The following is a 23,597-nucleotide window of genomic DNA, read 5'->3' as shown; positions in this document are numbered from 1 at the left end:
AATAAGACACTCAGATGATCTTACCTGTTCACTCCCGAGCCGATGATGTCACCATTCAGCGGCGTCTGTGTGTTTCCCAAGATGCCGTTCACTACACCGGCTTCCTGAGTACCCGTCGAGGCATCCCCTACAACCGCTACCATGACCCTAGATACGCACTGGTAGAAGAGGTGGATATCGTTGGGCCGGGTGGGCAGACAAGATTCTAGAGAGCGGGAGAAGGAAAATGTTACAGGTCACATTAAAGACTGAAGAAGGATACATTTAAACTTTGCAAGATGAGGAGAGGTTATATAAATTTTTTAATAAGGTAAAAGCTTAATGCATTGTCCATATAAAACCTTAAAGAATGTTGAATATTTCATGGTAGGTTGGTCTTTGTTTTGGCAATTAACTAATTAGTTATCTCATCTAAAACACAATAGAAACATATAATACAAGGATACTTTGAACCAATAGAAATGCTATATATTTTTTCAAAAGTATTTATGAGTAATTTACCTGATTTCTCATCCTTTTCCTTCAAGAATGTTTTATCGAATAAAACGCCCTTCAGAGGATTATCAGCAGACATCTGGAAATCTTGAGCCTGTCCCAACTTTAGAGCCCTAAAAACAGAGACAGAAAACAGTACGTAAAACATCACCACAGGGTTAAACAAACTGTAGATAAAACGCTACAGCAATTTTGAGGACAAGTGACAAAAAAAGGGTTATATTGAATTCCCTGAGGCATAATGGCAAACGTTCCCATTTTTCCAAGCTTAGTGATTGGTTGGGTGCCATTGATGCAAACAAAGACATTGATAGAATCTGTAATCATAAACTGTCAGGAAATTTTAAGTCGTACCAGCAGTATGACAAAAGTTGCCAAAAAAAGTGAAAAATTTGTTTTTGTAGTTTTTGACTGTCAGTTCTAACATTCCAGACTGCCCTAAAATAGATTTTTAATATGAATGATTCAGAATGCAGCCTTTGAAAAATGCATGCAGTTTGTTGTATTATGTAACTAAACTAAAATTAAACCACTTTTGAAATTGTTATTCTCTATGGGAAAAAAAGGATTTCCAAGCCTTAAAAAAAAGACATTATGTGAAATGTTAAAGCCTTGACTAATTACAACTGAATTCTTGGATGCCAGTAATCCAGTGTTTTTAACTGAACTATCAAATGGGCTATATGCCCAATGCCATCAAGACAGCATGGAGAACATCATCATGAGAAGAAAGTGGAGATGGATCGGACATGTAATGAGAAAGAACATAGATGATATCACACGAACAGCCCTCCACTGGACACCAGAAGGCAAAAGAAAGATGGGACGTCCAAAAAACACTTGGCGAAGAACTGTGGAAGTGGAGATTGAAGACCTGAACCACACATGGGGGGAACAATCCAAAACTAGCCCAGGATCGAAAGGAGTGGAAGACTTTTGTTGCTGCCCTATGTGCCAGGAGGCATAATGGGCAGTAAGTTAGTATCAAATGGGCTAACACCCTCCAATAACTGTTCTTGTCTCTCTACAGAAAAATAAATAAGAGTCTCTAACATTAGACCACCTTGAACCACTTCTGAAGTTAGAAGAAGAGGTAAGAATTGGAATTCTGAAGTAAAGAGAAGTGGATTAAACCAAATATTTTTGCACATTCAGTGCAGGATTCTTCTACACAAACTCACTTTTGATACTGTCTTCTCATTATTTCATCTCCAGAGAAAAATCCCACTGCTGCCACCATACTGGATTGGCAGTAACAGAGTGCAGCATCTCTTTCTGTTGGCTGATATACCACAGACAATTTCTCGACCGATTTGGCGGGAATCACAAATTCGTGAGGTTCGACACTCAAGTGGGTCTTTGGTAACTTGACTTTGGCTTTCAAATCTGGAAGATGACAAATGGGAAACAATTAGTTTGTTTTCTACGATTATTACGTGGTATCACTAAATTTGTGACAGAGAAATAAGAGCAAGTAGATTAGGAACTTAAACAGAAATAGGAATCTTTGGACAGAGCGGTAAATAGGTTGAAACACAATTTTTTGGGGCAGAGAGTGAGTAGAAATTCACTCATTGTCAATTTCTTTGTCAACATTTTTAGTTTTGGGAGGGATTTTCCAATTTTTTTTTTTTTTTTTGGGGGGTGGAATTTTATTATGTTAGTAGTTAGATGTATGTATTTATGCCCGTACCGAGATTTAGCATGCATATAGTACATACAGTGTAGTACAATTGTTTGCCCATTGCGACCAATACACACTGTGCAGTGCCGCACCAAACGAAGCCAGTGTTTTCTTTTTTGGAAAGATTTGACCAATCGCATTACTCCTTACAAAAATCAACAACACTTTTAAATAACTGGCTTTTAACTGGCAAGTTTTGTAACAACAGTAATGGTGCAAGTTGTGAGAAGTACCAGGAATTGTTGCGGGAAATTCCCCCAAAGAGAAAATATTTTTGAGGGACCCACCAGATACATTGTGGGCATCCTGTGTCCTAATGCGAACACTGGTTGGACACACCAACCACTGTACTACACCTCCACCATCTCAGCTCTGGAAGACATCCATCTGCTTTGTGTTAGAGACAGACCAGATGGCTCACTTACCACTGAAACAGAGAACTTTGACAAAAGCAGCTCTGTCCCCATTATTGCTGACTTTCAAAGCAAAGACTTTTCGTTGTCCTACGTTGACGTTACCAATGGCGAGGACGGATGTCTCGCCGACCGCTTGGAGATCGTCGACTGAAAGACTCGAGACACCGCCATAACCAGAGAGAGGGACCTGTCAAACCGATGCAAAAATATATAATGAGTTACATGATTTATTTTTGTAAGAAATATTTGTATAGATTAACATGGGTCAAAGGAAACACAAAAGAATAGTAGGAAAAAAATAAAAAAAACAAAAAATCTGCACTATGAGTTGGGTGTTAACTTTATGTCAATTTCACTGAGCCGTGTAACAATCACATATAATCTGATAGTCCTCAATCTGACTAAGTGACCTGGGTGCTTAAACTCACCCATCCAAATATTTTGTGTCCCACAAGAAACATTTAAATTTTTCATTTTGCTATGTCTGAAGGATTGCCCTAATTCAAATGTTCCTGAGATCAAAAAATTAAATAAAAATAATCCACCAAAGTAAAACAAGTCTTTATTTTCTCATCTTTCTATTCATTGCTTCCCTGTTCAATTCTCTGAATTTAGCCTTTGTTTCACTAAAGTTATTTGATCCTGCCTTCCTAGTAATGATTGGAAAGGAAGGTTTTTCCTTGCAGACTCCATGGAGCTTCTTGAACTCCCATTTTTCCTTGTTTAAATGTTCCTTTTACCACATTTGGCATTTTTTTCAACATGTTCATGTTCCAATTTCGTTGATACCTTCTGACTTTCTGGGAAACTTATTTGCTACAACTTTTACTAAACATCACTACTGATGTTATTGAAGACATAGATGACCAAATAAAAACAAACAAATATGCAAGCAAACAACCAATGAAAGAAGCAAACCATGGCATGAGCTTACCGTATACTTGGAGCATCCACCTACTGGTTTCATTATCAGGAGTCCTTGAGATGAAGCTACCATAGTAGGAGCAAAGAGGATATTCACTGGCAAATCCTCCTCTGGTTTCAAAATTAATGACTTGGAATCGCTTAACTGTAACTGCGAACCGAACGAGCTCTGAAGCTGTGATCGAGTGGAAATGATGGAAAGAAAGAGGAAACACATTAATCATCACATTCAAATCTCATCTGCCTATAATAATCTGGTAACCCACCGTCAGCTAAAATCGATGAAGCTGATTGCTGGTACAAGCAACTAAAGGGTAGAATTGGAGCAAACGTAAAGACTGACTACAATTCTCTTAGAGCGAGTATGAGTACTCAATCTTGTACTAAACTTCTAAAATGCCCAGAGTATGAGTACAAATCCATGAAGCTGACTGCGAGTGCAAGCAACTAAAGGGTAGAATTGGAGCACAAGTGTTTACTGACAACAAGGCTCTTAGTGAGTATGAGTACTCAATCTTGTACTAGCATCTGTGCTAGACTTCCAAAATGCCCCGAGTATCAGTATAAATCCATGAAGTCGATTGCGAGTACAAGCAACTAAAGGGTAGAATTGGAGTACAAGTGCAGAATGACTACAAGTCTGGAGATAGCCTCGCTCATCGACAAACAGATAAAGATATTTGAAAATCAAAGGTTGTTCTGATGTGTTTTAATCCATTCAGTTGATAAAAATGTAAAACTGTTTCTTGCTAACCATTAAGACAAGTCCCCAATTAACATCATCAATAATGTAAATGTTAACAGATGATTTCCCCCCAAAATGACAAAATTGTAAACAGATTGGAATGAAGTAATATTTTGGATGGAACAATAATTTCTGTGACTTCAAATATACAACTCCAGGTCACTGCCAAAGGAGCTATCCCAATTAAACCATGTCTTGGTGGTTTCCAAAACTGGGCATTTGAAAACCAAATTGTTACAAAATATGTAAATAGTGGGTCACCTGAAAGTCTGGTCCTCCTGTTATGGAAAGTTTTAACTTTAGAGGCATTGATGAAGATGAATTTCTCAGGACAATTTTCTGCTGCCTGTTTAAAATTAAAAAGAAATAAAAAATGAAGTATTAAAACATTTAAGTGTATATTGCATGTGCAAAGAAAACTTTTCCTTCCTTCCTGCTCTGGATGCACCACATTACATCCCCCATCAGATAGATAACACTACCCCCAACCCGCACCCTTCAATGGGCGGATCCACAACTTTAAAAAAGAGAGAGTGTGGCCGTGGGATAGTTGAAACAGACTTACATGAATGGAGGTCTGGGGATACTACTCCATTAAAAAAGAAAAAAAAGAAAAAAAGAAAGATACTTCAGACATTGAAAGTTGCATTCAGACAGGTCTATAATTTGGTCTACATGCAAGGTTCTGCTAATAACATATTGTGCGGGGTTGAAAACGGCAAGGGTCCCCTGAATACCTGCCCCAACATCTCCACAGGTTCTGAGTGTCTCCATATAACTGACGGACAAAACCCATCACTGCAGAGAAGAAGTCTTCAATAACATTGCTTGAAAATATGACCAGAAAAAAAAAATCCTAATTTATCAGAAATAACTTAATTCCCTGCATGAAACCCCCTCTAACCACATCAGGACACTTTGTTTAATTTCACTTACAAGGCTCTACCCAAGGCTACACCTCCCCATGAGAGGAATTGTTTATTGCTGAATAGGCAGGGGTTGTCCTTGGATGAAGACTTCTTCTCCTCAACGGTTCCTTCTCCTCTCATCACCACCTCGTATTGGGGACCGTCTCCTTCCACCTTCATTGTCAACAGACTGGAAGATAAAAGCAATTACATATCATAGATGGAAGGCAATCAGCAGTGAACACAAAACACACTTGAGAATCAAATAATGGTAATTTTATGCCAGGACTTCAAGCAAGCACGTTAATCCACCCTCAAGGCACTCCACCCCACCTCCCACCCCACCAACTGAAAGAAAGATGCTAAAGGAAATTCCAGAGGAAATTCAGTTTGTCAAAGATGAAAGAGGAACAACATATTCCCAAGCTTTCTCGTGAAGCTTGCATTTGATTCCTACACAGCATTGTTGGGATATTGATAGTCCAATTTGTCACAGTTTGTACCGCAAGTGAACTTGAAGCAAACAGTTGTCATGTAACAGTTGCATGTGCATAGCAAACTGTTTTGTTTTGCTTTCATTTTATTTTCACTTTCTCGCTTTGATCTTGGAAACCATAGCTTCCAAACAACAAGGACGTGAAGTTGACAATATCCCACTGACTTTTTCATATTTTCATATTAGGAAGCATCCCTTTATTGAAGTGGAAAGTTGGATGCACAGTTTGAGGGGAAAACATGGCACAGATTTGTCTCTGTGCATCAATACGATATTAATTAAAACCCAGTCATTAAAGTACAATTAGCTGTTAGCAACTTGAGCAATCTGGTATTTATAAAACATTTATTTCATGAGGATGTAAAATAATCATTCGGTAAAAATGTCAAAGTGGATAAACAAACCTTTCCACGGCAGATGGCGCTTCCTTCGGAGCGTACGTGATCTCCACGGATGTTTCCTCCTCCGGTTTCAGCTGCAAGAATTCTGGATGGACAGAAAAGAGCTCTTCTGCTCTTGAGATGGCAAACTTGATGTCAAGTCTGATGTTGCCTGAGTTCCTCAGCGGCAGCTTTCGACGGTCTTTGTTTCCGACAGTGGTAGAGAAGTTTAACATCTGGTTGGAGAAGAGTAAAGAGAGGCGATAATATGCCATTGTAAAGAAAAACAAAGATGATACACAATTACAGATTGTCCTACTATTACACAGTGCCCTACAGATTGTCATACAATTGTCCCACAGAAAGTGACAAACATTTCAGTTAACATTCTGTTTGTAGTTTGATTGCCATTAATACCATGGTCATGGTTTATAGTCTTCTGCATTGGTTAAGAAGATGGGATATTATGAGCAATATTGCTGTCTTGTTTGGGAGGGTTCTGTGGGGGATGGAGGGCAGGGGAGATAGGTTGGGAATTATTACACTATAGTCTCAATGTTTGAACATTTCGTAGCCCACTGAAAAATTGAGTATAAAATGTAACAATCTGTAATATCTTACATTTTGTCTGATCTTTTTTCCTCATTTTGACAAAATATTATTGACCATTGGAATGCTTATGATTCTGTTTGACCTTGCCAGTCAATGAACACGCAATTTAATACCACAAATTCATTGGTTTTCACTACTTCTGCAAAATCTCTGTCATTGGAATGCAAAATAGGTTCTTGCTTGATAATATCATTTCTTTGCTTCTAATACCTTTCAGATAATTTTTTATTCCTAATTTTCCACTCATTTGGTTAAGATTTCTGTCATTCAAATTTGCAACATGTTCATATTTGGCACTGTCATTGGTGTATTAGTGTGATTCCTAATTTGTGACACATTTTGGCAAATTCTATCATCAAAAGGCTTAATATCATAAGTTTCTGTCCCACATGTGTCGTCAGGATGCTTCTTACGGCCTCTAGCATAAAAGTCTAGTCTTTACCCGATAAGAAGTTACACCATAAGATCTGATCAACAATTAGACCATCCACACTTACATGCATTTTTCTTGGAATGTGCAGATTGGCCGTTCCGACTACGGCTCTCAGGTTGACGGAGTGGAGGGACAGAATTCTCTCCGGGACGTCCATCTCGATGTCCAATTGAGCCGAGAAGTTGTCAGCATCCTTGCTATGGTCCGTCTCTTGTCGTCTGGGAGGAGCTTTGAAATGGACCCATACTGTGGTAGCTGTGGCGAGGTCATCATCACTGTCAGATCCTGGACGGCCCTGGAATAAAAAAAACAAACAAACAATGAATAATTAAAGGGGATAATTATTCTGGTTGCTGACATATGACTGCTTATTAAATATAATTGCTGGAAATTGTCCATACCTTTAGGTCAAAACAACATTCTCATAGCATTTTGTATAGCAGAGATATGATTTTCTGCTTTTTTAAAACTTGGGTTATATTTTGTGAATTCATCCATCTGGCAATAGCAGAATGAATGATGTCTTCAGGGCAATGGAGTTGAAAATGCTGTTTTTTCTTTTCTTATTAATAATAATTTTTTGTTTTTGTTTTTTGCACAGAGTTATAAATCTGGAGGCAGAGTTTGACAGTAATGGAATGCTTTAGTTCCTTAACTTCAAGTCGGCTGGTGCAAAACGATGAAGATTTCAAAGTGATTATCAGTTTATTTAATGGATGCTCGATGGAGTATTCTGCATGGTTACCTTATCAAAACGTCAACCTTTATAGTCATATGGTTAATAAGTAATGGGAAACAGGAAGAATGGGTGCTTGTGAGTTTTTAGGAAACTGTGAAGTCGGTTAGGCAACTGTCAGTTTGCCAGACATTCCTCTAAATATGATATGAAGTTCTCTAATACCTACTTCCTTTTATATTAATGTGCACTGGTATTAAAGGATGCTTAACTCTAACTTGACATAAAACTGGCGCAATGGATTACTTTTTTTACGCTAAATATGAGCTCTGCGTCATTACTTACTTTTAACCTGATATGAACTGGGGTAATAGATGTTTTGTGAGTTCCTCTTTGGAAGGTTGATGTGACCGCATCGGACCTCTTCTCTCCTGTACTCACGGAAAAACAACTGAAGGAGGATGAATTCTGCTGGCAACAACAAAAGACAAAGAAAACTAATAATTGAACAATTAAGATTCCTCAACATCAGTGAACAATATCAAAATAATGATTGTAATCACTTGCAATGGGAAATGTGATTTCCTGGCAGACAGAGAGAGAGAGAGAACCATCATCTGAACAGAATAAACATTGTACCACTTTAATTTAAAATTAAACATGCTTGTGAATCTTCCCACTAGATTGCCTGTCTAACCCCTTTAAGCAGCTTTAAAAACTTGCAGTCATCAAACCCATAGAGCGTTTTATATAGGAAAAGACACATCTTGGAAATTTAATAAACTCACAGATGTCGTCACCAGCAAACGAACAGGGACAGTACAGCGCCCTCTGTTGATGATGTGTAAAGACTTCGACCGACAGGACTGATGTACCATTTCACCAAAGAATACGTCTTTGTCTTCTAGAACCTGTCAGAGTATGGAGTGAAAGAAGTAATAACATGAAATAGTCTGTTTTCTAGAACCTGTCCGACTATGTGTGAAAGAAGTATTAACATAGAACCTGTCAGAGTATGTGTGAAAGAAGTATTAACATGAAATAGTCTGTCTTCTAGAACCTGTGATAGTATGTGTGAGAGAAGTATTAACATAAAATAGTCTTTGTCTTCTAGAACCTGTCAGAGTATGTGTAAAAGAAGTATTAACATGAAATAGTCTGTCTTCTAGAATCTGTGATAGTATTTGTGAAAGAAGTATTAACATAAAATAGTCTTTGTCTTCTAGAATCTATCAGAGTATGTGTTTAAGTAGTGTTAACATGAAATAGAATCTTCTTGATGGAGATCATCAATGTTTGACTTATAACATTAAGTCTAATCATCGTTCACTACAAACAAAGCACAGAACAAGAAAAAGGAAACAGCCCATACAGGGCACATATCAATTACTGTACCTCAACACATGGGCTCTCTGCCAGGGCCTGAAGGGAGACGACCTGAGGAGGTACGTGTGGGGTGTCGTTCCTGTCCCCATCGGGAACGACTGTTGACGAACCGACGTGTAGGAGAGCTGTGTAGATCCCTGGATGCTTTGGGACGAATATTATCTTGATCTGTTCTGTTCCGAGCGGAGAGATGGTTGTCCTTTGCTTGATAATGAAGGTACTGTGGCTTTCAGGTGCCATCTTTCAAGAAAATTATTGGACAAGAAAAGTTAACTTCCTCTGATGACACAAATGATATTTTTTAAACATCCTCTTTTCCTCTCAATGCACTCTGCATGGCCATATTATCACTATTTTGTCATCTTCTAATACTTAATGCAAACTGTGAAATGCAAGTTGTTAATGAGTATTTTATATTCCCTGTTCAAGTTGGTAATGACTATTAAATGATACCAAAATTCGGCATTGTGAGATGATAGCATTGATTTATGTTAATACACTTCTGTTTACTCACATGTTGTAAATAAGCTAGGACTTGCTACTGTACCATTGTAATTATTTTAATTCAAATTTGAAAACATTCACGATTACTGATAAAAGAATAAGAGAAGAAACTGACAATGATCAATTAATCCATGAACAGAGGAATAGACAACTTGTTAGTCAAATGTAAAGAGAAGAATAAGGGGGGGGGTGGGGGAATGGGGAAATTGGGGGTGACGAAGGTGACCATTTTTGATCTGTCTCTCATAGTTGATGGTTATGTATATAGTCTACCTCTTCTCCATTGGCAGTGACCTGAACAATGTCCATGAAGCAGTGGAGCCATCTGTTGCTCGTGTTTCTGAGAGGTAAACTGGTGTGAGATGCAATACCCACGCAACAGACACCTTTGAATCGTACATGAGCTGGCAGGTCCAGACAACTGGGCATTGGACCTATAAATAGATTACAAACAATACAACACAAAATGTAAAAAGAGAAAGGAGAAAATTAAACATGTTGAACCTATTAATAGAAAAATGCTTTATACAGAATGACTTGGTTGAGCTTTAATACTACAATTTAACTGCATCTTTTTGTGAAAAAAATAACAAAAAAACAAAAACAAACAACAATACTTTATAGCTTTCCTAGAAACAGTAACCCATTGCTTCAGTTGTATCCTGTGAGAAGTTCAGTATAGTCATTTCTGTCTTCAAATGAAAACCAACCAACTGCTTGAATTTTCCATCAAAACTTAAACCTGGACTTTAAAACTCACCCCTCTGGTACTCCGGTGGTAAGCTACCGTCGACCATGCTGTTAGATCTACGCTCCAAGTGAAGACCACTGCCGAAGGTGGTCACTGGACCGCGAAATTGGGAGTACTGCGGATCCGCGCCTGATGGTAACACTACACCCGTCGTTCCCAAGTGAGTAGCACCATAAGGTAGGCTTGAATGTCTTAAGCTGCCGGGGAGAGCTCCGACAGACATAATCGGCGCTTGCTGTTGAGACTCTGGAAAGCTGTGCGGTTGACTGCTCATGGCTATATGTCCATCGGCTAAGTAAGACGGGTGAGGTGTGTGTCCCCTGGAGAAGCTCGGATGGGCAATACCTTCTGTTAGGGATCCATGATGCCAATAACCCTGGTATGGCAACCCTGGCTGGGTATGTCTCAAATGATCATGGTAAGGATTTCCTTGGAGGAGTCCAGTTGGAAGTTCCTGCGATGCGGAGGACGACTGAGAAGAAAGAGGTCTTCTTCCGAGATTGGAGAAAGTATCTCCTAAAAATTTATGGGAAGACAAGCCCGGACCGTACTGGGAAGAAGCAGAATGTCCACTCAGGGAAGTCCCGTAAGAGTCCAGACTTTGAACAGAAAGACGAGGATCCATGAGGTCCCCAGACAAGCTGCTACCTGGCCTAGAATTAACAATTTGGTTGGCTAAGTGGGCATCCATTAGAGATTGGCTGGTGAGTAGAGTGGGCAACGCAGCAGAGGCGTGTGTATTAACCGACTCGTAATGTCCCATCCCAGATGAAAGATCTCTCCCATGCGATGCCACATTTGCAAGAGGTCTCAAATGGCTGTTAGCCTTCACAGTGGCTGCGGATGCTACAGGGAGGGGGCTCTCCTCGACAGCTTCTTCTCCGTCTATTTCTAGCCTGGTCTGAAGGGAACCCATCTGTCTCTTGTCCAGAGACATTTGTTGGGGAAGAGTGGATGAAGGTACCTCCTTTATGTGTCTCTCCGGCTGCGCATTGCTCGAAGAAACAGTAGCCGGAAGAGGAGGAGGAGAAGGAGATACCTGTCCTGCCTCTTCTTCCGACGATAACGAGCTCGACGTCGTACATTCCTGAGATGACAGATCACCCCCATGTCCTCCTTTACTGGAACCAAGTAAATGATCCTGATTATATGTGGGAGATGCTGGTGGAGGAGGAGATGGACCACCTGGCTTGAAATTTGGACGAAGAGTATCGTTGAAAGATTGGGCTAGCAGGGACGCACTCAGCTGCTTTACTTTGTGTTGGCCGACCACAAACATGCCCTTACTATTGATCGATTCCCTAGAAGAGGATTGCAAAGATACGGCAGAAGGCTCCGACTCCAAGGGAGCCTTGTCTATTTCAGATGGCCGAGAGAAATTCCTTCCATGAGTCGGGTGCTTTGGGACAGAGTTAACATCGAGTGACTTTCCATCTGCAACTTGACCTGGTTGCAAAGACAAAGAATTACTTTGTGACTTTGAGGTCTGAGGGATGGGAGGTAAACCCCCGACTGTCCCGACTTCAGATGAATTCGGCTCTCCGTCTGGTTCCGATTCCTCCCTCAAGAGTGTGGATGGATGGTCGAAGTGTCTCGAGAGGTGTCTCTTGCCTTCCAGTTCGATCCCTGTCCCTATTATCGGCGATATCTCCTCCTCTTCATCCTCCGCACTTGACCGTCTCTCGTTCACTTCAAATCTCCTCGGAGAGAGGCAGAGTATCTCTCTTTCCACGTTTGTGCTCGCCTTAAAGAATCCCCTTGGAGAAAGCATTGAACTTCTACGAATAGAGGAAGACGTAGCCCAACTATTGCCTTCGTCCTCTTGATTTGGAGCGATCACCGATTCTCTGAATGATGTGCCCTGTGGTTCCTCAGTTATTCCCACCGAGGCAGGTGTATTCACTCTATCAATTCCTACTCTTTGCAGCTGTTCTGCTTCTTCTAAATTCTGACTCAGATGAGAACCATTCTGGGATTTATTCAGGGTACCAGTTTGATGATTTATTTCAGTATCGTTCTCCTCCTCTCTTACCGATGTTGTTCCGGTCGTACGAACAAATCCTACTCTACTGTTATCTCTATCCTGGGTTTCAATAGAGCTTACACGAGTATTGCTAACCCCAGTAGCTACTGCTGTTCTTTTCTGAGGCATTTTCCTAACGTCTCCATTGCATTCGTCAGTCTTCCCACTTCCAGTTTTCCCACTGCTGACACCGCTGTACCTTGAATTCGTATCCCCATCAAACACTGACGATTCTCTATTGTCTCTTTTGGTTTCATCAAAATTCAACACGCTACCCTTCAACAACTGCCTCTCTCTTCCTCCTTGCTTTTGCTCCTCTCTGCCATCTCTAGGTCTTCGTCTGGATCCATGAGCGGAACTGCGATTTCTTCTTTGCTGACTGCTGCTGTTGTCATCTCCCAGCAGTTTCTTCTCTTTCAAAGCCACTCCTTGTTTCCTCCCATCTGGTTTGCCTTGATCATCTCCATCCTTGCCTTGCCTCATTGAGGATCTCTTGTTTGATAAGGCGATGATCTTCTGTAAGATTTCCTCGGAATTAGATTTACTGGATATCTGACCGATGATACCTGCAATGTCGCTGAGGTTTAATGGAGGGGTCTCGGTACCTCCGGCGCCACCCCCCAAGGTCACCTCTAGGCCGCTCTCTTCCTGATTATTATTTGAAGGGTTAGACGTCGATGAAACGGATGCTCCTTGAACATTTGCAAATGCTGATTGACTCCCAGGGGCCTCGCTGTTAGCTGATTCATTTCCTGCAAGAAATGCGACAATTTATTGTTAATAGTCAGATCAACTGTTATATTATTATCAGAGTTACATTTACAACACAAATTCAATGAAATGATGACAGGACAAAGTTTTGAGAATTTTTTTCTTCAATCAGGTCTTTCCTTTTTTTTCACTGGAACGGCTAAGTTGGTTGTCCGAAAAACGTGGCACAGTAACAGAGAATGACCGATGTACATATACATTATGTATATGTACATTGTAGGAGAGACGTTATGATTGGTGAACAGATCACCAGCTTTGAGCCAGTGAAACTCCCCATTGGGTGGATCATAGGCATTCCACTATTGTTGTTTACTTCGGTGTCTCCAAATTTGATGGAGACTGATAACAAATTATTTTTTGACCTATTTGGGGGTATTTAGCTACCATGTAATCGGATTTTAATTCATTCTTTTTCAAACTTCATGACACTTTCTGGTAAAAATTATTTCACACTGTAAAATATACCTAACTTGACAAACTTTTGTAAACAAGGAATCTTTTTTGAGAATTTCTCTTATTTTTCATCTCACTGGCACCTGCAGCCAAAATGCCTGTATAGGGATGGTTGTAACTAACTAAGGGCTGGATAGTAATAGTTTTACCAGACATTTTCACTCAAGTAAATATAAATGTAACAACACATGTGGTATGTGCAGTTATACACACATGAACTTGGCACCGACCATATTCCTCTCTCTGCTGGGAATACATTCACCTCTTTGCCTTAAAGCTGCCTGCTGTTCAAATGCCCTGAACTCAAAATGTTATGCCTATTTACCTTTGCTGTCGCCACCCTCTCCATCCAACCGGTGGTGAGGAGAAAACGCTTCCTGATCGCTACCCTCTGCCTTACTGCTGTGCTCCGATATGCTCACGAGTGCAACTGGTTCTCGCGCAGGTGGACTAACAACATCATCAATCCCAAAAGTGGGCTGGAGAAAAATTGAGAACAGAATATTAATATGCGAGGAGATGAGCATGGGCACTGTTCACTAATCTCTTTTTATTACCCTTACACCAGACTTTTAGGACAAGAACTACAACATTTAGGAGTGTTAGCTCAGTGGTTAACGCCGATGCCTTTCAATCATAAGGTCCCGGTTCGAGTCACTCCCAGAGTAATGTATGTTGTCCAGTTACAGAGTTGTTGACAATTGACAATTAATAATCATGGACGTTAAATATGAATGTAAGAGACTAACTTTGGTCAGCTTGCGGCTTTGATAAGCCAATGAGGTTTCTTCGCGAGTTCCTGCTTGCAGGAGGATCTAAAATACATACATACAACATGGGAAGCAGGACAAGTAGAAACATGGATTGTATTAGTACAAGTAGAAAGGATCTAAGCATGATTTACGAGAACTTAATTTGCACATAGAAAGGACCATGCTTACAAAGCACAGCGAGTTTCGATTTGTGAAAGAGGACCCATTACAGTGAACACTTGCATGTGTGTTTATCCACACGCAAGTGTTCACTGTAATTTATCCTCTTTCACAAAATGAAGCTCGCTGTGCATTGTTAATGCATTTTTTCTACCACGCCAACACTTATTGCCCAAAACTATCATCTTACTTGATGCATAGTGTCACAACAGTTCTTTGAAAAGGTTTGTATATTTTTCTAAAACAAGGAAGAAAGGAAGATATCTCCGCACATGAAATTTTTTTAATGCAAAGGTACCTAAATCTAAACAAATTTCTAATTTCTGGGCAAATGGTTGTTATTGATATCAATAGATTGGCCTGTCAAGTAGCTGATTGCACAACCTTCGAGGCAATCACCTTTTGAGGTCCAACTGAATTATGCACTTAATAATACACATTAGTGAGATTATTTTTGATGGTGAGAATTTGCACTAAGGGGTCTTATATTTGTACGCTAAAACAATATTTGCCCTTTTAAGAAAAAAATGGACTAACTTGCTGGATTCAGATTAGATTCATTACTAGGACTAAATCTGATGCAACTTGTGAAGTTTTTGAGAAAATACTTGATGGACTTACTCACTGGATTCAGATTGGATTCATTACTAGGACTAATTCTGATGCAACTTGTGAAGTTTTTGAGAAAATACTTGATGGACTTAATCGCTGGATTCAGATTGGATTCATTACTAGGACTAATTCTGATGCAACTGTGAAGTTTTAGAAAACATTTGATGGACTTACTCGCTGGATTCAGATTGGATTCATTATTAGGACTAATTCTAATGCAACTTGTGAAGTTTTTGAGAAAACATCTGATGGACTTACTCGCTGGGTATCTGCAGAGCCGGACAAAGAACCCAACGCTCCCGTTCTCTTCCCAAAGAACGTGCCTAGAGAAATACGACAGAAGTCCTCTGTGCCTGTGATGTCGTTGTTCACTGTCACATGACTAACGTTCCCAATCGACCAATCGGAGGCATCTTTATAAGCATCAGGTGACATTTGTTCATCCTATGATATAAATGGTGTGAGGAAATAAAAATTCCCATGGATGTGAGAGAGAGCCTGGTATAGCCTGCTTTAAACATATTTAGAGTTCTGCTTATCTAACAACAATGTGATCGACACTTAAGAAAGTTAAACTCCAACAAGTCTTTCATCATGATTTTCATTCGGACAGTTTTTGTTTTAATTTACCATGTTTGAGAGGATAGGGGTCTTGTTATGAGATATTTATATCTTTAGACCTGTCACATGACACCCCACCGCGATCCTTTACCTGATGAAAGATGTTATCCCGTTGAAATTCTGATTCGTCCTCATTGAGCACTGCGGCTGCTTGGTCTTTATAAAACAAAATCAGAAAAGATAAAAGTCTGTACTTTTTCACAGAATTCAAATGTTTGTTACAAATGGTCTCCAAATTTGGGTGGGTTAAAAAGAAAAATAGCTGTAAATTTATACACTATGATATTCTATGAGGAAAATCTTTTTAAAAAATTATTTCCAGACATACAGAAAGTTTGGAGAAGGAAACCGCTCGATGAAGGAAGAATGCTTTTAAAAATGGTTTCAGAATGCTTTAATGGGGATGGTTTAAACACGAGAGACAATTTTTAATGTTCTTATATTTTTTGAGGCAGAACTGATGAAATTTAAATATAATTCACTATGTAGGCCATTTTTGTTATCACTTCTCCATAAAAATAATCATTTTGTGAGAAACCCAACAAAATCAGAAATAATTAAAAACAATAATAATCATAATAATTTTACAAACTGTTGATATAATTTCAAGTACAAAGATTTCCAAAGGCCCACAAGACTGTCAAGCGAAAAATGAAGAGATTGAAATCACTTACCAGGTGGGAGGAATTCTTCGTTGATGTCCACACCAAAGTCTATGCTATTCATGACATCTTGTTCAACCTCGTCTTTGTTATCGAATGAATCAAACGGATTTACTGCACCTGAGAAAAAGAGAATGCTCAATATGATCATTATTTAATTGTCATGCAACCTATAAGCTTAAAGTAGACATTGTTCATTTATTCAAAACTTTTGCATAAATGTTGATGAATAATGATGAATAATTCATACATTACTATAGCACCCACAGCAATACTAAAAATGGGATGTCTACCCACCTCCTTCTTTGCCCTGCCTCCACCTTTCATCATTAAAAGATTTTCCGGAAAACCTTAAAAAGTGTACCCTAGGTTTTCTGGTAGCAGGGATCTTTGGTTTTTTCCCCCCAACCCGACAACCAAGAACATTCTGATACATAAGGGTAGTACTTTACAATAAAAATAATGTTGGGGAAAACAAATCTGCCACTGATTTTTATTTTCAATCTTGAAAACTGTTCTCAGCACTTTTGAACACATTTGTATTTATTTTATTTCTATTTCTATTCTTTATTTTAAATTTTTACTTTTAGCTCTGTGAATTCCCACAAGTATCCTGAATTTGAATTGAACCAGGTTCCAATGGCTTGCAAGGTTTTCCAACTCTGCGACTTTCTGGCCTATCTGGGGGTTATAATGATAACTAGTGCTTTTTACCGAGTTTGTGCAAAATTGGTAACGAAGTGCGGAATGCCAAATCGGTGACGCCTTGTCCCTCTGCATCTAAGTACACCACCTGGTTAGCTTGACTGGTCATGACAACACTATCACTTTCTCCTGGTAAAAAAAATAAATAAATAAAACAAAACTGTTAGCAAACTGCTTATCCACTAAAGAACCTGTGTAAGAGAATGTGTAAAAGTAAGTGGGCCTGATGTTTTGATCCTAGCAGGAGCTTCTTCAGAGGCATCAGCCTGTGAAGGAGATCCTGCTAGGATCGAAACATCAGGCCCACTTACTTTTACACAAAGAAAAAAGAAATAAAAAATGCGGAAAATGTTAAAGAAGCAATATTTCGATTGCATACTGAAAATTAAATGGCAATGCAACCTCATAGCCTAACAAGTCAAGTGTTTAAGCTTGATGAAGAAATAAGTTAAATAGTTCTAAAAGTCCTGATTTGTCTTTTTTTGAAATGACATGTGATATGTTATCTGACAAGACTTCACTTCTATGTCTTAGAATGCCAGGGCTTGACTTAAGCCTCAAAAGGGGAACAGCAAAAATGCCTTTGGTAGGTTCCAATGGTCAAAGGCATCATGCCAAATGGGAAGGGCATGACGGCAAAACAGAATCTGAGAAAGGCCACTTCTAAATGATATTCGTTTTACATCAAATGTGGAAGCGCATTCTTGGTCGCTACGACTCACGGCAAATATGTGTAAGTACATATAAGGAAAATTGTTCCGAAAGAATCTATAGCTTAAAAGCAATTAAAATTAAGACAAACTCTGTTTAAGATGTATCTGTTTTAATCATTAACATTCAGGCAGTTATATTTCTTTACGACGCTGAAGCGACCACGAATGTGGGAGAAACCCGCAAGGGCTTATAGATTACAACTTTCACGTCGGATGGCTGCCAATTCAACACTTTAACTCAAATTTGGAATCTTTTCAACTAACAAAGCCATTTCAGATGGGAAATCTGTAAATTGGTCTTGGATGAAAAACCCACCCTCACTATGACACCACCAAGAAAGCATTCCTCTGAAGGCGTTCTTATTTTAGACCCGATGAAAAACGCTCCTATGGTGGTGACACAGATGAACCCAATTTTTGTGGGAAGAAAGGTGTATACCATCACCACAGAATACCAACCTGTCACAGATCGCCTGTTATTACCTCTACCACTGGTCTCCCCACTCGATCGTCTACTGCTCCCATCACTCCCCGAGCCCCCCTCAGCTTGCAAGAGTGAAAAGTCCTCCCCAAATGAGACTGCCTGTGAGCTTCCTACATCTGTATAGCCTCCCGTGGGAAAGGCACCAAAGCTTCCAAGGGAGCAACCTCTCAGAGGAAACGAGTCCTGTTTAACGAAAACAATAAAAAAGTTTACTGACTCGACAAGACCATATCAGGCATTTTGATTAGCTTAAAAAAGATATACAGGCCTTTGTCCATGTTAATTTCTTGATAAGCAAAACTTTAACTTGCTCAATTTTTTGTCAAAATGGGTAATACCTGTGGTATACTTTAGGCATTTTGTGAGCTTATTTACATATCACTTTAAAGGACCGCATGAGTGTAATATCAATACATAAGGTCACTGGGGTCACATACTGTTAGTGAGGAAGTTACACCACAGATGTAATAAAACACCAATCTCTGCAAAAGTATATCTAATAGACACTTCAAAGAAAGAATCTTAAAAAAACTGTTGTACCTAACTTGCATGTCAGTTTTGGAAATAACACACCTTATAGAGATTCCTTCACAATATTGACGACCATCCAAAAATGAACATGCATTGATCACATAACTGATTGTCAGGACATGAAATTATTGCCAATTACCTAGATGTCCCTTCAGTTTTCTTGCCTCATCCCCCCCCTCCCTGCCTGCCCCCCACCCTTCCATTTCCAAACTGATGACAAAAAAGATTGCCCCAACAACCTTGAGGCAGCTCTAGGTCAAGGCTAGGCTACTGCCTTTAATGGTAATTTTCACCCATGCCACTTCCAAGTCTTTCAAGCCAATCTGGTACTGCCTAGCAGAGGACCAGTTTATCTTGATACTTACATCACCCGTCGATGCGCCCGGGGTCAGTGTCCTCTCAAATTCCCTCGAGTGAGATGTTGTGCGTCCTCCAGGCAACCCTCTGTCTGTTGGCTGGCTGGGGTGAGATGAACCCTGCGAAAACACTAAGCTGTCTCCGTGTTGACTCCACTCCACACCGGACTCTTCGACGAGACCATCCAAGGAAGTGTGGCTCGGCAGTAAAAACTGAGAGTTAATGAGGGATGGATCGTCCTGGGAGGCGGGTTTGGTGGATGCAGGATGGGGAAACAAGGACTCCTGAGGACGGAAAGAAAGACAATAGGATTTAATGTTTACTGATGAAATACAAACAATTTTGACAGAATTTATGACACCAAACAATGTAGAAGAGATGGATCCTGCACAAACCAAATTGGGTGGGGGGGGGTAGGAGGGGGGTGGTTGGATTAGAAGAACAGATAATGGGGAAGGATGTTAGCTGACCCTTAATTTTGAAAAGCAATTATTTCCTTGTACTTAAAGCCTTGGTTGTAAACGGCAGGTGTAAATTATTTTAGTTATTTACCATGTTATTATTTGAACAGTGATGTTTACTTACCTGTCTCTGCACAATTTACACACACTATAGCTCTGTCGTGTCTAGAGTGGTAATCCTTTTGACACTGTCCTCATCTCTCGGTGACTGGTCCATTCCAATCTACTACCCTCCTCTCTATAGCTCAACATTCTTACCTGGTTCAGTTATCTTACATCACTTCCTCACTTACCTGTCTTTGCACAATTTAAACACTACAGCTCCCTCACTTTTGAACTAGCAACCTACATCCTCACTACCATTCTAGCACTGTCCTCCTCTGGATGTGAGTTTTTGTGGGGAGTAAGGAGGGGGAGTTAAGTATGTTATTAACATAGAGGGCAAGTAATAACATAACACCGATTTGGAATTAACGTCTGTTAAGTGAATGTGCTGGACATTTTCATCAAATTTCATTGTCCGCTTTTTATGATACAAAATTGGTTCCACTCACATCTCCATTTTCAATTTCACTTTGTCTAGGCCTTCTCAGTCGGCTGTGGAAGGCCGATCCAGAGGGTGTCCATCTTGTGACATCGTCGTGGCTGGCGAATCGGACCTGCCTGCCGGAGGCCACAGCGTGATCCATGATACCATCACCGACCGGCTGTGACCTGGTTCGTCCCTGGTGTTAAAAAAAAATAGAAAAAAGATTATCTTTCACTAAGGTACATGAAGTATTATGTAATATTTTGAAGACATTTAACTATTAAATGGATTCTTCATCATCACATGATGAAAGGACTCCAAACTTTAAACAGCGGTTAAAATTATCTCCTTATTACCTTATTACCTGGAAGAAATTTTCACCTAGACGAAATCCTCACCGTGCAATTTCATCGGCCGACTCTCTGTTTCACAGATTTATTACACCCAGCAACTCCTAGAGCATCACTGATACATTTCAACTGGTTCAATTGAGATTAAGGGAACTAAACCCCCACCCCCTCCCTAAACACAGGTAGGTAAGGATCACCTTAAAGGGAACAGCCCTGTGGCAGACAATGTGACATTTATATTGGAGGAAACAAAGACTGTATTTCACACTATCTGACACCCCTGCCTCAATATCTTGTTCCTAGCTCAACATATGGTTGATTGAAATGTACACTTATTTCCACGGACCTAACTCTGGATTCTTCCCAGTTAGTAGATCATGGCCACTAAGTCTGTGAAGTCATTTACTTGAAAAGCTTAAATTTTCTAGGATTTTAATCATCTTCATTTATCCTTGAAAACTGAGGCATTCGGATCGGTTGCCTAGCTGTCCAAAGTTCTTGTTGAATTATTTAGAATAAACAATACTTAGCATTTCATCCATCAGACTAAAACTTTTTTTTTTACTGTAACTAAGTGATTTTAAATACTAGAAAGGAAATACAAGAAACAATTTTTAGCTGAATTAGCGTGACCACATCATTCACTCTGCTGTTGCCAGATGCAAAATATCGCAATATTTTGCAGATTCAGATTTAATGCTATGAAGATGTCATTTTTGACTTAAAGTTCAGAGAATGTCCTCCCTTTAATATTACATAATTCTTCTTCAGGCACTGAAAGTATCCCTCTAAAATTCAAGAATTTCATCATCATTCATGCATCAGGACGATTGCTTTTGTGTCTCTTATCTCTGATGGAGTAGGATGAGTCTCACCTCTATATCTCTGTCCCCGGATAAATCTCCATCCAGACCGTCTTGATCAGCATCAAGCGACCTTCCAGATCCACTGACACCATTCCTCACCGGTGACCTTTCACCTATCGAGGCACCACTATCAGACTCTTGGTCACTCATTCCATCGCCTCCCCCTCCCCCGTCACCAGGGACAGGAGAGACGGCCACTACCCCCTCCGCTGACGGTCTGGGCTCAAGATTGCTCGCTGACGGGGATGGATCTTCCTCACCTGAGCTTCCTCCCTCGATACCTGGTCGGACAATGTCCTCCATCACCGCCTCACGTTCCTGTCGGGATTCCTAAGAGAGAGAGAGAGAGCAGTAGAAGAAAAAAAAAAAAAAAACACAGTCCAGAATTATCTGTGCAGTGGTCGAGGTGATGGATTGAGCAAAACTCCTCCATTAACAAGAAATGACATCACAGACAATTAAAATACAATTTAGAGTTATATATATCACAATTGATGAAGTGAAATCACGGACCACTTCAAATTGGAATTGCTTGACAAAAATATTATGATTCAAATTTCCTGCAAATTATGCACAAATTTCACCTACCTCCAGGAAAATTGAATTTAGTGACATAACCAATCATGATTGGGGACACCCATTTTGCAAAAGTGAAAAAGACTGTTTTGAAAGTTTTCTCCTGTGAGGAGATGATACAGCCACTATCGAGTCATAGACCAAATATGGTCCAAGAAAATTTAAGGGTGATGGTTCTTCTATTTCAAAATCTGATAAAAACTTCTGTCAATTTAAAATTACTTTCAATATAGATATGTAGTACTCAAGTCTGCACTCAATTTCTTAGTTTTGAGTACACTTTTCTGAACTCATTCCCATTGTCTTTTATTCAAACTCTGACTCTGACCAAATGAAAATCAAACACCACCAATAATCCAGGCTCTGTAATCCTTTGTAATCCTACTCATACTCAGAATGTTGAACTTGTACATTCACAATTTTTGTAATCCAAACTGACATTTTTTCTTTGCCAATTTATGTGTAAGTTAGAGGAACAATTGACATATATGCTGTACATACAAAAGTTACACGGCTTGACAATTCAATCCCGACGGGATCTTCTTGGAAAGTAAATAAATATTTGAAGAGGATTCTGTTGAGATCGAAATGCCCGGTCTTTTAACTTTATATGGTACCGACTTCCTACACAGGCTTTCAGAAATAACACTACAGTTTGATTTTCTTAAATGTCTGTTATTACCTGGACTGAAGAAGAGCTACGCTGTACTTGATAGACTAGAAAATCATCATCAGAATTTACTTCATGATTTAAATCAGGTAAAATGCAATATGATGAATAAGGCAAATAATCATTTAAGGTATATCAATTGCATATAGAATAATCCCAACATAGCGAGTAGAAGTTACAGTAAATATCTCATATTTGAAATTTGAAGTGAAATTTGAAATACCTTTCGAGCTGCCTCAATCTCATCTTCAGTATCGATTTCACTTTCATCAGCTGCAGCTTCTAGAACAGATCATAAGGGAAAAAAACAAAACAAAAAACAAATGTTAATTTTTACTTTTTGCCCTTACAGTAGCATTTTTCCTTTTTATGTCTGCAACAATTTTAGGAAAGGTATACCAGCCCAAGAAGAGAACTAAGTCAAACTTGTTACTACAGATTCCAGTTGACTTTCATCAAATTTTGGTTCGTAACGCTTAATCAGGCAGAAAACTAAGCAAACCCTGCATCAAAATTCAAACAAAATTTCTTCAAACTGAAAACTAGAAAAACGCTGTGGAAACAGCAATGTGGAAAGAAAATACTCAAAGGTTCAAATTGCTGCTATAATGAGAGAGGTCATATTCATTTCAGAGAAAGAAATTTAAGTTTGACTGTTTTGAAAAAGGTTTTCTATTTTGCAAGTGGCTAACACTATAAGTAATGAAAAGTGATGGAACAACAGAATGTTAAGAATTGAAGGGAATCAGTTGGTATGTAACCATTACCTTTCATATTTGATAATAAACCTACACACTGGCACAGAAATGGTAGTTAAATGCCGTACTTCAAATGTCACGTCCATTTGCTTCATCATAGCCCCCCCTGGTAT

The 23,597-nt window shown here is 39.4% G+C and overlaps 1 protein-coding gene across 3 annotated transcripts in view; it reads right to left on the bottom strand.

Annotated features, from left to right (window-relative positions):
* LOC139965256 (uncharacterized) overlaps positions 1 to 23,597 on the bottom strand; it is a 40,794-nt gene that overhangs the window by 8,451 nt on the left and 8,746 nt on the right. For 2 of the 3 annotated variants that reach the window (XM_071967431.1, XM_071967429.1), the window contains 24 exons: positions 22,950 to 23,008; positions 21,490 to 21,810; positions 20,290 to 20,460; positions 19,283 to 19,558; positions 18,362 to 18,569; positions 17,199 to 17,318; positions 16,497 to 16,604; positions 15,914 to 15,978; positions 15,460 to 15,645; positions 13,983 to 14,136; positions 10,420 to 13,185; positions 9,933 to 10,093; positions 9,165 to 9,395; positions 8,558 to 8,680; positions 8,115 to 8,240; positions 7,158 to 7,388; positions 6,073 to 6,284; positions 5,201 to 5,362; positions 4,526 to 4,610; positions 3,530 to 3,694; positions 2,605 to 2,782; positions 1,677 to 1,881; positions 502 to 608; positions 25 to 205 (listed from right to left, as the gene is read on the bottom strand). In XM_071967431.1, coding sequence (XP_071823532.1) covers positions 25 to 205; positions 502 to 608; positions 1,677 to 1,881; positions 2,605 to 2,782; positions 3,530 to 3,694; positions 4,526 to 4,610; positions 5,201 to 5,362; positions 6,073 to 6,284; positions 7,158 to 7,388; positions 8,115 to 8,240; positions 8,558 to 8,680; positions 9,165 to 9,395; positions 9,933 to 10,093; positions 10,420 to 13,185; positions 13,983 to 14,136; positions 15,460 to 15,645; positions 15,914 to 15,978; positions 16,497 to 16,604; positions 17,199 to 17,318; positions 18,362 to 18,569; positions 19,283 to 19,558; positions 20,290 to 20,460; positions 21,490 to 21,810; positions 22,950 to 23,008 — 6,601 coding nt within the window. The remainder of the gene's footprint in view (positions 1 to 24; positions 206 to 501; positions 609 to 1,676; positions 1,882 to 2,604; positions 2,783 to 3,529; positions 3,695 to 4,525; positions 4,611 to 5,200; positions 5,363 to 6,072; positions 6,285 to 7,157; positions 7,389 to 8,114; positions 8,241 to 8,557; positions 8,681 to 9,164; positions 9,396 to 9,932; positions 10,094 to 10,419; positions 13,186 to 13,982; positions 14,137 to 15,459; positions 15,646 to 15,913; positions 15,979 to 16,496; positions 16,605 to 17,198; positions 17,319 to 18,361; positions 18,570 to 19,282; positions 19,559 to 20,289; positions 20,461 to 21,489; positions 21,811 to 22,949; positions 23,009 to 23,597) is intronic. The other variant, XM_071967432.1, reaches the window with a different exon arrangement.

Source organism: Apostichopus japonicus, chromosome 3 (assembly GCF_037975245.1).
Source record: "Apostichopus japonicus isolate 1M-3 chromosome 3, ASM3797524v1, whole genome shotgun sequence".
In the NCBI taxonomy this organism is placed as follows: domain Eukaryota; kingdom Metazoa; phylum Echinodermata; class Holothuroidea; order Aspidochirotida; family Stichopodidae; genus Apostichopus; species Apostichopus japonicus.
This window is presented reverse-complemented; position numbering and strand designations above follow the sequence as displayed.